Raw genomic sequence first — 14665 nt, forward strand, 5'->3', positions numbered from 1 at the left:
CAGCTCAACCTTGCTAAGACAGAACTGCTCGTGGTCTCAGCCAATCCATCACTTCACAACAAATTTCTCTATACAGCTGGGTTCATCAACCATAACTCCTTCCTGGACAGCCAGGAACCTTGGAGTTGTGATCGATGACCAGTTAAGTTTCACTGACCATATTGCTACAACGGCCCGGTCCTGCAGATTTGCCTTATACAACATTAGGAAGATTAGACCCTTCCTGTCGGAGCATGCCGCACAACTCCTTGTCCAAGCTGTTGTTCTCTCCAGACTGGACTATTGTAATGCGCTCTTGGCAGGCCTTCCCTCAAGTACTGTCAAGCCTCTGCAACTGATCCAGAATGCAGCAGCCAGAGCGGTATTTAAGGAACCAAAAATAACTCACGTTTCCCCTCTCTTCATCAGGTTACACTGGCTACCAATAGCTGCTCGCATCAAATTCAAGGTACTGATGCTTGCCTACAAGACAACAACTAGAACTGCACCAATATATCTAAACTCGCTAGTTCAAACTTATGCACCCTCCAGAAGCTTGCGTTCTGCAAGTGAACGACGCCTTGTGGTGCCATCACAAAGAGGTACCAAATCTCTCTCACAGACCTTTTTCTGGACTGTGCCCAGCTGGTGGAATGACCTCCCGATCTCAATTCGAACAGCTGAGTCTTTAGCCATTTTCAAAAATCATCTAAAGACACATCTTTTTCGCCAGCACCTGACCAACTAATACTAACACTTTCCTTTTCTATTTATTAAAAAAAAAAAAAACTAGCTACGTGTACTGTGCTGGACTACCTGAGACTTGTCATGGCACTTGTATACTGCTCTCTCGATGGTCTGATTGCTTCTATTGTTCTCATTTGTACGTCGCTTTGGATAAAAGTGTCTGCTAAATGATTAAATGTAAATGTAAAAGGAACTATGCAAGTTTTGAGTTGAGTTTGCATAGGTCTGCGACATTGCCATGTAACCTGCTTGCACATAGTAAATACACGTTTACATTCTACAGTGTAATTGGATTGTAAGTAGGTGTTATGTGGAATGTTCCAATCTCGTAGAAATAAGAAAAAAAATGTGCTAAAGTAAGCTATATATTTCAGTAAGATTATCACAGGGAAATATACCACCAGTTTATCCCAAAAATGTATAAACTCAAACTAAATTGGCTTGTCAGTTTACACCTAAATGTCTGTTGTATGTCTCACTGAATATCAAGTAGATGCACAATAATCTCAGAAAAATTACATGAAAAATTGTTTTATTTTTTTTTATTATTTACTTGCTGTTAGGAAGGAATACTTCGTTTCCTACCTATTTCTATTCTGCATTTTCGTTGAGGTTTATATGTTTGATTGCACTTACTGGTAATTATAATAATTTGCACCTCGGCTAAGAAGGAACCTGGGTCATTTGCATTGCTCCTTGCAAGCAAAGTGTTAGTTTCGTCTTGAGCTATTTGCACTAGGCTATTGGCTGGGCTAATCAGAAGCCGGCCACAGCGACTGTTAAAGTATTTAAATTATTTACTTGCTGTTAGGAAGGAATACTTCATTTCCTACCTATTTCTATTCTGCATTGTCGTTGAGGTTTATATGTTTGATTGCACTTACTGGTAATTATAATTATAATAATTTGCACCTCGGCTAAGAAGGAACCTGGGTCATTTGCATTGCTCCTTGCAAGTGTTAGTTTCATCTTGAGCTATTTGCACTAGGCTATTGGCTTGGCTAATCAGAAGACGACTTTAACCGAGCAACGACACCGAGCCACACACTTAAGTATTATTTTTCCCTTCCCTTACACACTATCCTTTCCCATCCTCTTTCCTTCCACCTCTATCATGTGTTTCCAAAACATTCCGGTTCTCTGTTAACCATGCTCTAACATCACACGAGACGGCAACGTAATCCTGCTAACCTGCGCCCTATCTCTACCTCTTCCACTACACCTCTTTCTTTCTCTGTGGGTCTCTGGAATTGTCAGTCAGCTTTCAACAAAGCTGACTTCATTCTCTTTTTCCTTAAAATCCACGCTCAGCATCTTGGGCTTGACTGAGACCTGATTCGTCCAGAAGATACAGAAACCCCAGCTGCTCTCTCTAATAATTTCTCTTTCTCTCACACCCCACGTCAAGTTGCTCATTTCTAACAATTGGAAATACTCAACCCGCTCTCCCCTATGCAATTACAAGTCATTTGAATCTCATGCCATTACTGTATCTGCTCCTATAAAACTCCAGATTGTGGTCATTTACCGTCCCCCTGGCCAAATTCTATCCAACTTCCTAGAGGAGCTGAACAGGCTGCTGTCCTCTTTCGTGGAGGATGGCACTCCACTCTTAGTCTTTGGTGATTTCAGCATTCACCTAGACAAGCCTTATGCTACAGACTTCCATTCACTCCTAGCCTCATTTGATCTCAAATGCCTTACCACCACTAGCACGCACAAATCAGGCAACCAACTTGATTTAATTTACACACGCAATTGTACTGCAGATAACATTCTGGTACAACCGCTACATACCTCTGACCATTTCTTCATTAAATTTACATTACATTTTGCTACTCGTGTGCCACCAACCCCCCTACCGGTTACTTTTAGACGAAACCTATGCTCCCTTTCTCCCTCCCATCTCTCCTCTGTAGTATCCTCCTCTCTTCCCTCACCTACCCATTTCTCATCTCTGGATGTGAATGCAGCTACTGACACTTTATGCTCTACCTTAACCTCTTGTCTAGACGACATTTGTCCTCTCTCCTCTAGGCCAGCACGGGCTGCCCCTTCTAACCCCTGGTTATGAAGAACATCGGACTAAACTCAGAGCGGCAGAGAGAAAATGTCGCAAATCAAACGATCCGTCGGACCTGAGTAGGTATCAGTCTCTGCTCTCATCTTTCTCTGCTGAAGTCCACACTGCCAAATCCTCACATTTCCACAAGATCAACAGCGCTCCAGACATGCGTAATCTCTTCAGAACATTTAATTCTCTCCTCTGTCCCCCTCCACCACCTCCCACCACTTCTATTACAGCTGTTGACTTTGCCACTTTTTTCACAGACAAAACTAGATCGATCAGTGGTCAGTTTTCACCTCCATGCACACAGGACCCCCAACCAACCACATCCACTGCTAAAACTCCTATCTTCTCATTCTGTCCCCTCACTGAGGCGGAAGTATCCAAACTTCTGCTCTCCAACCATCCTACAACATGTCCTCTTGACCCAATCCCCTCACACCTTCTCCAAGCAATCTCTCCCACACTCTTACCGGCACTCACACACATCATCAACACATTCCTCCTCACAGGCATCTTCCCCACTGTGTTCAAGCAGGCTCGGGTAACCCCACTGCTCAAAAAACCTACATTAAACACTTGTCTTATAGAAAACTACAGACCTGTCTCTCTCCTTCCGTTCATAGCGAAAACACTTGAACGGGTTGTCTTCAACCAGGTCTCACTGTTTATTTCACAGAATGACAAACTGGATGCTAAACAGTCAGGTTTCAGGAGTGGCCATTCAACTGAGACTGCGCTACTCTCAGTCACTGAAGCCCTGCGAATTGCAAAAGCCCATTCCAAATCATCAGTCCTCATTCTGCTGGATCTATCTGCCGCGTTTGACACTGTAAATCATCAGATATTCCTGTCCACCCTCTCATCACTGGGCATCGCTGGAATTCCACTTCGCTGGTTTGAATCCTATCTCACTGGTAGGTCTTTCAGGGTGGCCTGGGGAAGGGAGGTATCCAAAGCACATCGACTGGTCACTGGGGTTCCTCAGGGATGGGTTCTTGGACCCCTCCTCTTCTCCACATACACTACATCACTGGGTCCCATCATACAGGCACATGGATTATCCTACCATTGCTACGCTGATGACACACAGCTCTATCTCTCTTTTCAACCAGATGATCCAACGGTAGCTGCACGGATCTCAGGCTGCCTGGCGGACATCTCGGCATGGATGAAAGAACATCACCTACAGCTCAACCTGGCAAAGACTGAGCTTCTTGTCTTCCCTGCCACTCCGACTCTACAGCATGACTTCACGATCCAGTTAGGTTCATCAACAATTACCCCATCAACTTCGGTCAGAAATCTTGGTGTAATCTTTGATGACCAGCTGACCTTCAAAGACCACATTGCAAAGACTGCTCAATCTTGCAGGTTTGCACTATACAACATCAGAAAGATCAGGCCTTTTCTGACAGAGCATGCTGCACAACTTATTGTCCAGGCCCTTGTCATTTCTAGGCTGGACTACTGCAATGCTCTTCTGGCTGGACTTCCATCAAACACAGTCAAACCCTCTACAAATGATTCAGAATGCAGCAGCACGACTTGTCTTCAAAGAGCCCATGTTACACCTCTCTTTATCTCCTTGCACTGGCTACCAGTCGCGGCTCGCATCAAGTTCAAGACACTGATGCTTGCATATAGAATAACCACAGGCTCAGCACCCGCCTACTTGCACTCACTATTAAGAATCTACATCACCTCCAGAAATCTGTGATCTGCTAGTGAGCGACGCCTTGTGATACCATCACAGAGAGGCTCAAAATCACTCTCCAGAACATTCTCGTTCACCGTTCCTGGCTGGTGGAATGATCTTCCCACCCCTATCCGGAATGCTGGATCCCTGTCAACCTTCAAGCAACAACTGAAAACGCATCTCTTTCGACACTACTTGACTTCATCCTAAACTTAAAAAAAAAAAAAAATTCTTTCTCTTTACTTATTCCTTCCATTGGTAGCTTGTACTTAATTGAACAATGCCTGTGACTTGGAGTTGCAAGCACTTTGTCTGTCTGATTGCCTCTTCAAGATGAATCGCTTTATGTATTCCCCAGTTGTAAGTCGCTTTGGATAAAAGCATCTGCAAAATGACTAAATGTAAATGTAATGTAAGTTTTTTTCCTTCTTATCAATAAACCTTCAAATATGTTTTACATAACAGCAAATCACTCAAATTGAAATAGCAAAACAGTTCAGATTCCCAGCAGGCTGAAAAGGATATAGCGGTGACGGTAATGCATCCACAAAATCACCAGTTTGGCTAAGAATTCAGTTTGTCTATTAAATAGAGTTCAGCATTCAAACCACTGGCTGTAGAATTCTCTTTCTCTTCGGTCTAGTGATGCCACAATTCGGGTCACGGCACCAAAGATGTAGCCATCTTGCTCTCTGCGTGCTTGCTGGCCTCTAGCACCGCCGCTGCTACTCTGCGCTGTGTTGTGTGTGTTCGTGGGTAGTGGTAGAGAGGAGATGCGGACACAGAGGGGTTCGTGGCTTGACCATTTATTCCACAGCACGGCATCTATAGTGTTGATAACATAAACTCACTTAAGTTTTAATCTAGTAAAGTACATTTTAATGCACATTCAATTCAATAACAACCTCTTGCTGCTTATATTATCATGCATAGCTTTGCATCAGCTACCCTGTATTAATCACACTCCAAAGAGAGAACAAAAAAACATTTTAACTCTCCATATTACTCTGCATTAGGTCTTTAGCAGTTTAGAACACAAAATATCTCAATAGATAGAACTTTAGAGCGATAACAACAAAGATACTTTAAATTGAAACTTCCACTACTATTAACACGTCTTACCTATAGTGTTGATAACATGAACTGGAGAAAAGATGGTGCACTACACGCCTATCAACACTACGGTACATCAAGAGGCTCAAACAGCGCTAAAAATACTTGAATCTGCCATAATACAACAGTGTCATAGCGACATCTTGTAGACAACACAATGCACTGCCCTACATATACAATAACAAATCATCCGCATAAAGGGAAAGTTTATGGACCTGATCATGGCAGACAATTATAAGGTCTTTTTTAACTAGTTAGCAGTGATGGTCAGCACCAGGGGGCTCCTTTACTCTCTAAAGATGATTTAAGAAGCAAATCACTACATAATGTAAACAGAACAGTAATATGTGGATTCAGCTTCAGAGTCACGTGGAAATATCTTTATTTTAATAAGTAACGATTTATATGAATAAAGACAAGCAGCTCGTAAACTTCAGCCGAAGCTCGTTTGATGTTGTGGTGCATAGAGACTCTAGTGATCCTCACAGAATTTTTGTTCATTGTCTATTTTGTATATTTGTATATTATTCTTTTTATTATCTGTGTCCTGTCCTGTCGCTGTCATTCTGTTGCACTGTGGAGCTTCTGTCACTATAACAAATTCCTGATAATTGATAACTTGATAACTTACCTTCATAGTCGTGAACACATTTTTAAACACTAATAATAAAGGCTTTATTATGTCTCAAGTCTACAGCTGTGCAATAAAATTCACTTTAAAGATTCACTTTTCATTCATGAAGATGATCTGATTAGGCCTGTCGCGATTCGTCAATTTTATTCGACTATTCGATTTTTAAAAATCCTTAACTTCATTTTGCTCGTGTCGACTAACTGGCAAAATACCGGAAGTGGTGCATTTCATGGACGAGAACCCATAAAACACATTATTAGATTGTTTTCCAAGGCTGCATGATATATTAAACCCATTTAAAAACCATAATCATGCATAATTGTTAATTCACAAATGCTAGGATTTAATTAAATAATTATATGTGATGCAGTGCTGTAATTATTTACATGCGTGTAGGTTAAGTTCGTCACACAGCGGCTCCGTTCACAGTAGCTCCACATCTCTGCATGTTGTTATGAGTTTGGGTTTATTATAATGTTCATCTGGGAACGCAACGTGCGCCATTTCATCAGATTTGTGAAGTAAATAATCATTTATAAACCTACACAAACACAGGAGAATACATCACGGTTTCAAAATAAAAGCTCAAACCCTCACTCTGAGTTTACACGTTTGATGTCCACATATTAATTTAATTACAGTGGCTATAGCATTTCTGTCCTAAAGAAATGACCAAATATTAAAGATTAAGTGGACATTTAAATTAAATTGTTGAGTCAGTATTAAACAAGGATTAGATGCACAGTAATGTGTAAAAACAATCATCAGGCCATTGGCGACCCCTGCAGGCCTGTGTTGTAGTGTGTAATCTACATTAGCTCTATTGTTTATAATACATTATGTATTTTAACAGTTTTGTTCAATAAAACCATATGATTTCTTGCTTTTGATACTTTATTTACTATTACTATTGCATTATTGCTATTATATAGGTATTTTAAGTAGTTTTAAAGGCTATTGTTCACTTACATCTATTTTTATTACCACAAAAACTGTAAATAGGGCCCTATGAAATACATTTTATTTCCAAATTCATTTTTTTCTATTATCATTTTTCTATACTCTGTTTTAATGGTTAAATAAAATTGTATTAATCAAAAAGCCTGTGTAATTAATTGAGTTTTACAGTTTTATCTTCACCAAATTCTGTTTTCCATTTGAATGGTTCCATTAAATTTTAATAATCAAAGGCATCTTCAATTTATTGATTTTGTTTTTTTAAAAAGTATTTATTTTTTTATTTTTTTCTTTCAGAAATACTGCACATTTACCTTTTTCTCCTAAATAAATTCTGGTAAATAATATTTCTGGTAAATACTCCTTTAAAAAGTTTTTTGATGATAATTGTTATTATTAGTAGACTAGAACACGTGGATATGTTGTCATTCTTACACTATAATACTGAACTGATTTCAGTGATTTGGACTGAGATGGACACTTGCTTCTTACACTCTATGTTGCACTTTACTTCTGCTTTAAAAAAAGGATTTCATAGAAATAAGTAAAATTGTTGATTTTTTTGTGTGAAATTAATTGTTTAGATTAATCGATAAATTAGTCGATAGATTAATAAAAATAAAAATAGTCGTTAGTGGTAGCCCTAATATATATACAGTGCCCTCCAAAAGTATTGGAACAGTGAGGCCAATTCCTTTATTTTTGCTGTAGACTGAAAACATTTGGGTTTGACATCAAAAGATGAATATGAGACGAGAGATTAACATTTCAGCTTTTATTTACAGGTATTTTCATCTGGATCTGATACACAACTTACAAGATATCACCTTTTGTTTGAACCCACCCATTTTTCATGTTACCAAAAGTATTGGAACATGTGACTGACAGGTGTGTTTTGTTGCCCTGGTGTGTCCTATTAATTTATTATTCAAACAATAAATAGCACTGAATGTCTGCGCTCAGTTTCAGATCCATGCAGCCTGCATTTATAGTTAGTTAGACGTGTAACCAACATGAAAACCAGAGAGGTGTCTATGGGTGAAAAACGAGCAATTGTGAAGATGACAGAAGAAGAAAAATCAATCAAACCATTGCACAAACACTGGAAATAGCAAGTACAACCATTTGGAATCTCCTGAGGTAGAAAGAAACCACTGGTGTACTAAGTATCACACCTCGAACGGGTAGATCAAGGAAAACATCAGCAGTTGACGACAGAAACATTGTGACAGCTGTAAAGAAAGACCCTAAAACAACTGTTAGTGACATCAGCAACAGCCTCCAGCGGGCAGGAGTGAAGGTATCACAATCTACTGTTCACAGAAGACTTCATGAACAAAAGTACAGAGGCTACACCAGAAGATGCAAACCACTCATTAGCGAGAAGAATAGGAGACGAGTCTCAAAAATTCTGGGAGGTTTTATGGACTGATTTTATGGACCAAAGTGATGGAAAGGCTAAAGTTTGGAGAAAGAAAGGATCTGCTCATGATCCCAAACATACAAGCCCATCTGAAACACAGTGTACACAGGTGTACATTATAGTATACATTACACAGGTAATGTAATGGCTTGGGCTTTCATCGCTTCTTCTGGGACAGGCTTAATAATCTTCATTAATGATGTAACACATGACAGTAGCAGCAAAATTAACTCAGAAGTCTTCAGAAATATTTTGTCTGACAATTTACAGAAAGATGCAACCAAACTGATCGTGAGATCCTTCATCATGCAGCAAGATAATGACCCAAAACATAGCGCCAAAACAACACAGGAGTTCATCAGGGCAAGAAGTCAACCTCCAGACTTAAACCCTGTAGAGTATGCATTTTACCTGCTAAAGAAGAGACTGAAGGGAGTAACCCCCCAAAACTGAAAGAGGCTGCGGTGAAAGCCTGGAAAAGCATCACAAAAGAAGAATGCAAAAGTTTGGTGATGTCAATGGGTCACAGACTTGATGCAGTTATTGAAAGCAAAGGATTTGCAACTAAATATTAAGTCTTATTCACTTTAATTAAGTCAATCTGTTCCGATACTTTTGCTCACATGAAAAATGGGTGGGTTCAAACAAAAGGTGATATCTTCTAAGCTGTGTATCAGATCCAGATATGAATACCTGTAAATAAAAGCTGAAATGCTGATCTCTCGTCTCATATTCATCTTTTGATGTCAAACCCAAATGTTTTCAGTCTACAGCAAAAATAAAGGAATTGGCCTCACTGTTCCAATACTTTTGGAGGGCACTGTATATGTATATATATATCTATATATATATCTATATATATATATATATATATATATATATATAAAATCTCTCAGTTGTTGCTGTTGCACTTTATTCATAAATTATGAATTATGAAAATTTAGTATTTTTAGTTTACCCTGAATAAACTTTATCCTCAAACTTAATCCTGAACTTGACCAAACAATAATCAATCAATAATCTTTATTTAAAATGTTTCAAGTTTTCAAAATATTCTGTCTTCGGTTAACTTTTTCTTTAACTGTGTAGCATTAAATAATTTCAGATGTTTGCTAAAATAGTTGGATGTGGTTCAGTCCTGTCTAGAAAATGTTCCAGCAGCCGTCACTGATGTATTTTAATGTGTAAGAAATGAAGATATTTCTGTTCAGTCCTGAAGCTGTGTGTGACTCCTGTCAGCTTTAACAACAATCACCATCAGTCTAAAGCAGGAGTATTCAATTACACTACAATAGAAATACATATTAACACAATTTAACACACACACATATATATATATATATATATATATATATATATATATAGGTCCAGTCTCTATATTTCCTTTCCAGTGGAGGTCCATAATGTGTGTGTGTATATATATATATATATATATACACACATTTCGAGCTGGGCAGCAGTAATGCTTTGTAAAATAAATAAATAAATAAAATAAAAACTCAGCAGGTTGAGCCTAATTAGATATGAATATTAAGAGATGAGATCAGATGTTTTATCAGGCTATTATTATTTTTTACCTTTAGATGCATACAGTATATAAGGCAGAAGGTCATGTGACTGAGGAAAGATACTGTATGGGGTTCAGAGTTTTTATATTTTGTTTAAAACAAACATAATCAAAATACTCTCATCATGAGCAGAAAACAAAGATATAGTAATTTCAAACTTTATGTTGTCTTTCCTTGACATCTACAAATAATTTCCCAATTTTAACAAATATATATTTATTTTTAAATGCACTTAAAATGATTAATAATGCTCAATGTAGATTATAAAATGTTCTGTCACAAACCTGGTTTGAACGGTCAGAAATAACTATATTTGCAGCATTGTTGTTTTCTGCCATGTTTTAGTGAAAGTATGGATCTGTTTTGCTGCTCGCTGTGTTTCTGCTTCTGTTTTTAAAATAACTGCGTCTTTAAAAGCTCTTAATGATGCTTTAGTGTCTTTACATGGAAGCGACACACACGAGAAGAGCTTGAATGAAGTGTGTTTGACTCTAAATATATATAAATATAAATGGAAAATATATGTTTAAAATATTAAAATATATATGGAACCAAGCCGAGATCTGGACCTAAAGTTTGCATATTTAGAGAATTATGTATTTTTGTATTTTACTTCTTGAGTGATCTATATTTATCATGCTTTAGTTTCCGCAGGAAATCACACATCTGAAAAATAATTTTGTTATAGTTTTTCTGACAGCTAGATGTGCAGAGCATTACTGTCAAAATATGCATTTCATTTCACTTGTAGTCTTTTTTTTTTTTTTGTATCTCTGAAAATATGGCTCCTTTTCTCTAAATTCTACACACAAAACCACAAACATTACACAAACACAAAAGTTTCTTTCAAAACAGTTTTAACTCTTATAAAACTTGCTTTTTCACTCTACACACAAACATCAAATGATCATCCATACACACAGCAAACTCCACACAGATGTGATGAATGTAAAACAGGACTATCTTGTGTGTTTTGTGTGTTCAGTGTTCAGTGGAGTCTGTGTATGAGCACAAATACACTGTATATACAGTCTGTCTGCACAACTGATGAACTTTACACTTACTGAACTGAACTGAATCAACACTGAACTGACTCGAGCTCTAGAATCACACTATTGGCTTGTTAGAGCTGCTTTACAGCACAGTCTCAATCTGTTACTGCTTTGAAACAATCTGTACTGTAGAAAGCGTTATAGAAATAAAGCTGACTTGACTTGTATTCATGATAAACCCACAACCGCTGCTTTACACAACACTAGTCTGCACTGTTTTAGGCCTGACAGGGTTTTTCACAGAGTTTTGTTTGGGCTCCAGAAGTCTAGGACCAGCACTGCTAGTGAGATCTGAATCATTAGTCGCTCTTCAACAGCTTTCACTATATTAGTGAACACATTTGAGAAGAGTGAGGACAGTCTGGACTTTAGCTGTAAACACCCACAGACATCTTCACTGTTGTGTTGTTCTTGATGTTTCTCTCTTCTTGTGTTTAGGGGCCTGTGATCTCACACTGGATCCAAACACAGCAAACACTGAACTCAAGCTGTCTGATGAGAACAGGAGGATCACACATGTGTTTGAGCGTCAGCCGTATCCTGATCATCCAGAGAGATTTGAGTGTCGTCAGGTTCTGTGCAGAGAGATTCTGACTGGACGCTGTTACTGGGAGACTGAACGGAGCGGAAATAATGCTGTAATATCAGTGTCATATAAAGGAATCAACAGGAAAGGAGGATGGAGTGATGACTGTTTGTTTGGCTGGAATGACAAATCCTGGAGTCTGGACTGCTCTAATAACAGATTCACTGTCCGTCACAATAATAACATCACTGTTATACCTGCTGACCGTTCATCCTCTAATAGAGTAGGAGTGTATGTGGACGTGTCGACCGGCTCTCTGTCCTTCTACAGTGTCTCTGACACACACACACTCACACACTTATACTCACACACACGCTTACACACATTCAACACCACATTCACTGAACCCCTCTACGCTGGATTCAGGGTTGATTCTGGTTCTTCAGTGTCTCTGTGTGATATTAAACGATAGAGAGACTCTCTGTAAATCTTTCTGATGTTCACATGCACACAAACTCATCAAATCCCACATCATTTAAATTTATACTAATTCATAATTAAGCGTAGTTTATAGTTGTCATTTTCCTTTTGTAAGTATTTTTCTAGATGTTACCCATGTTTTATTTCTCAATGACATGCAGGCAAACAACCAAATAAAGTTTACAAACTTCAGTCAGTCACACGAAACGAAGAATGGAAAGATAAAGAGCTAACGCATGGGATTAATTGCTGTAGATTATCCTTTTCTCCCTTTTATGACATTATGTCTTGTAAGAGGCAAAATATTGAGGCCCCTTTATCCAGTTTGGATGGGTTTCATTCTAATTGGTCACGGACCCTAATTCTTTTTATGACTAGTAGCTTATGATTCCATTATAATGTTGAAATTCAGACAAGTAATGAGTTTACATTTGCATTATTATATGAAATCATCTACTACAGTCAGCCATTGAATACTATGGGCCTAAAAGAATGCGTCATTTTCTTTCAGGTATACTTTTTTTATTATATAGATGTAATATTTTCTTCATTCTATTTATTTTTAGTTATTTATTTTCATTTAACTAACACACCTCTAAGAATGAAAATACCTACATGTTCAATAATAAGTAAATAAATATACGAACAATCATGGGTGTAGCTTACACATGATAATTATTTAAATAAGAATATATTTTAAAAGGAATATTATTAATTTCATGAATATCAATGACTTTTCTCAGGGTTAATCCATTTGACCTAATCAATATGTGCCTATTCATAAAATATGTGATATTTTACATATTTACATCACAAAGTACAGCATGCAAACAGAGGCGGACAATCCAGGGTCAGAAAGTAAAAGTCCTGCCATATGTTTATTCCACCCATGAACTCAGCAGCTGATTTCACCAGAGGAGGAACCACGTCATTCCTTTCAAGTCAGAAACGAGTCTCAAGTCAAATCCCAAGTCCTCAAAGAGTTAAAGTTAATGAGATAATTACGTGACTCATTAAATGATGATTGTGCATTAGTGATGAACACCTGCTGTTATTGAGAATTACAGAGGATCAGATGTTGATGTTTTATTGGTTAAAATGATGCCACCATCATGGAGATCAGTGTTTGCTTTAGTTATTACAAGCTTTTACATGTTTTAACTAGGACTGTCAAATCGATTAAATTTTTTAATCAAATTAATAACATGATATTAGAGCCCATGAGCTTGTGGGCAGCACTGCAGCTTAGTGACCAAAGTTTGAGTCTGGAAATCCTCTCCGGACTCCATTCTGCACTTCTTCTCCTACCGCTGCCTGTTTCTGCTTAACTGTCCTGTTATAATAAAGGCAACAGGCATTTACGCATGGTGTAGAATAACTGAATTCATTTTAAATCCTGTTTTTTAAGTGATTGTGGTGAATGTACAGCTCTTTATGACAACGGTGTGCTTTGACATGGTGGAGCGACAGGTTCTTCAGGGCTGTCTGATGCTCTGTGAAGCTGAATGCTATGATTTGTGTTGTTAAATTCATAGTTAGTGCTCACTGAAACTGTCTGATATTGTTTTATTGATTATCATGTGGATATTTAATTTCCCTATTATTCTTGTGATTCACCTGCGGACTCAGCTCTGCCTTAAACACATCTCTGTATGTGTCTCCTTCACTTACACCGAGTTTCTGAGCACACTGATTGTGTTTGTGTTTGTGTAGCTTGAGCTAATCGTCATATGCTCAGAGCTTTGGCTCAGGCAGGCGGAGGAACATAAAAACACTTGGACAGAGAAGGTGAATCACACTCTTGATTATATTGTGAGTAAAAAGGAAGCATTATCTTTGCGCTATGGGCCAGTCTGAGGCTTGAGTAGAGGAGATTTGTGGGTAATTTGAGGTTCAGCGTATGGAGTCTCCAGACTGCAGATCAGTGTTAGCAGTTTAATCCCAGAGCGCCGCCTCCTCACAGCTTCACGCTCTCTTCAGTGACTGTCACTCTCTCGAATACACACTTGTGCCACACTGCACTCAGATAGACAGGCTTTACTTTAAAACTGTGTTCATACTTATGATAGTTGTTATTAGGAATGGGTCTTATATTGAATATTCACAATAAAATCTGGCAAAATCATGAATGTGGTGGATTATTTTAGTGTTTCTTCAGTGTTAGCACAGTTAAAGTTGGTATGTTTTACATTTTTCTGAATCGGTTCATACTGTTTCAGTGAAATGATTCAAAACTCTGAATCAATGATTCATTTGGATAATCACTGAAAAATATTGATGTATGTTGATGTATCAAGAATGTATTGTTTTAGTAAAAATATATGTTCTGTAGGTAAATACTGATATTTTGTACAGATCACTTTTATATTTGTGCCAGTGGCATGCAGTGGTGTTAGGAATATTTTTTAATGGAAAATCA

At 38.0% G+C, this 14665-nt stretch overlaps 1 protein-coding gene across 7 annotated transcripts in view; it reads left to right on the plus strand.

The window, feature by feature from the left end:
• The window catches only part of LOC131523633 (NACHT, LRR and PYD domains-containing protein 3-like), a 76421-nt gene extending 61756 nt beyond the window's left edge, over positions 1–14665 (plus strand). For all 7 annotated transcript variants that reach the window (XM_058750441.1, XM_058750280.1, XM_058750622.1 and 4 more), the window contains one exon: positions 11679–14665. In XM_058750441.1, the coding sequence (XP_058606424.1) occupies positions 11679–12238 (560 nt within the window). In that variant the 3' untranslated portion in view covers positions 12239–14665. The remainder of the gene's footprint in view (positions 1–11678) is intronic.

This window comes from Onychostoma macrolepis, chromosome 01 (genome assembly GCF_012432095.1).
Source record: "Onychostoma macrolepis isolate SWU-2019 chromosome 01, ASM1243209v1, whole genome shotgun sequence".
NCBI lineage: Eukaryota > Metazoa > Chordata > Actinopteri > Cypriniformes > Cyprinidae > Onychostoma > Onychostoma macrolepis.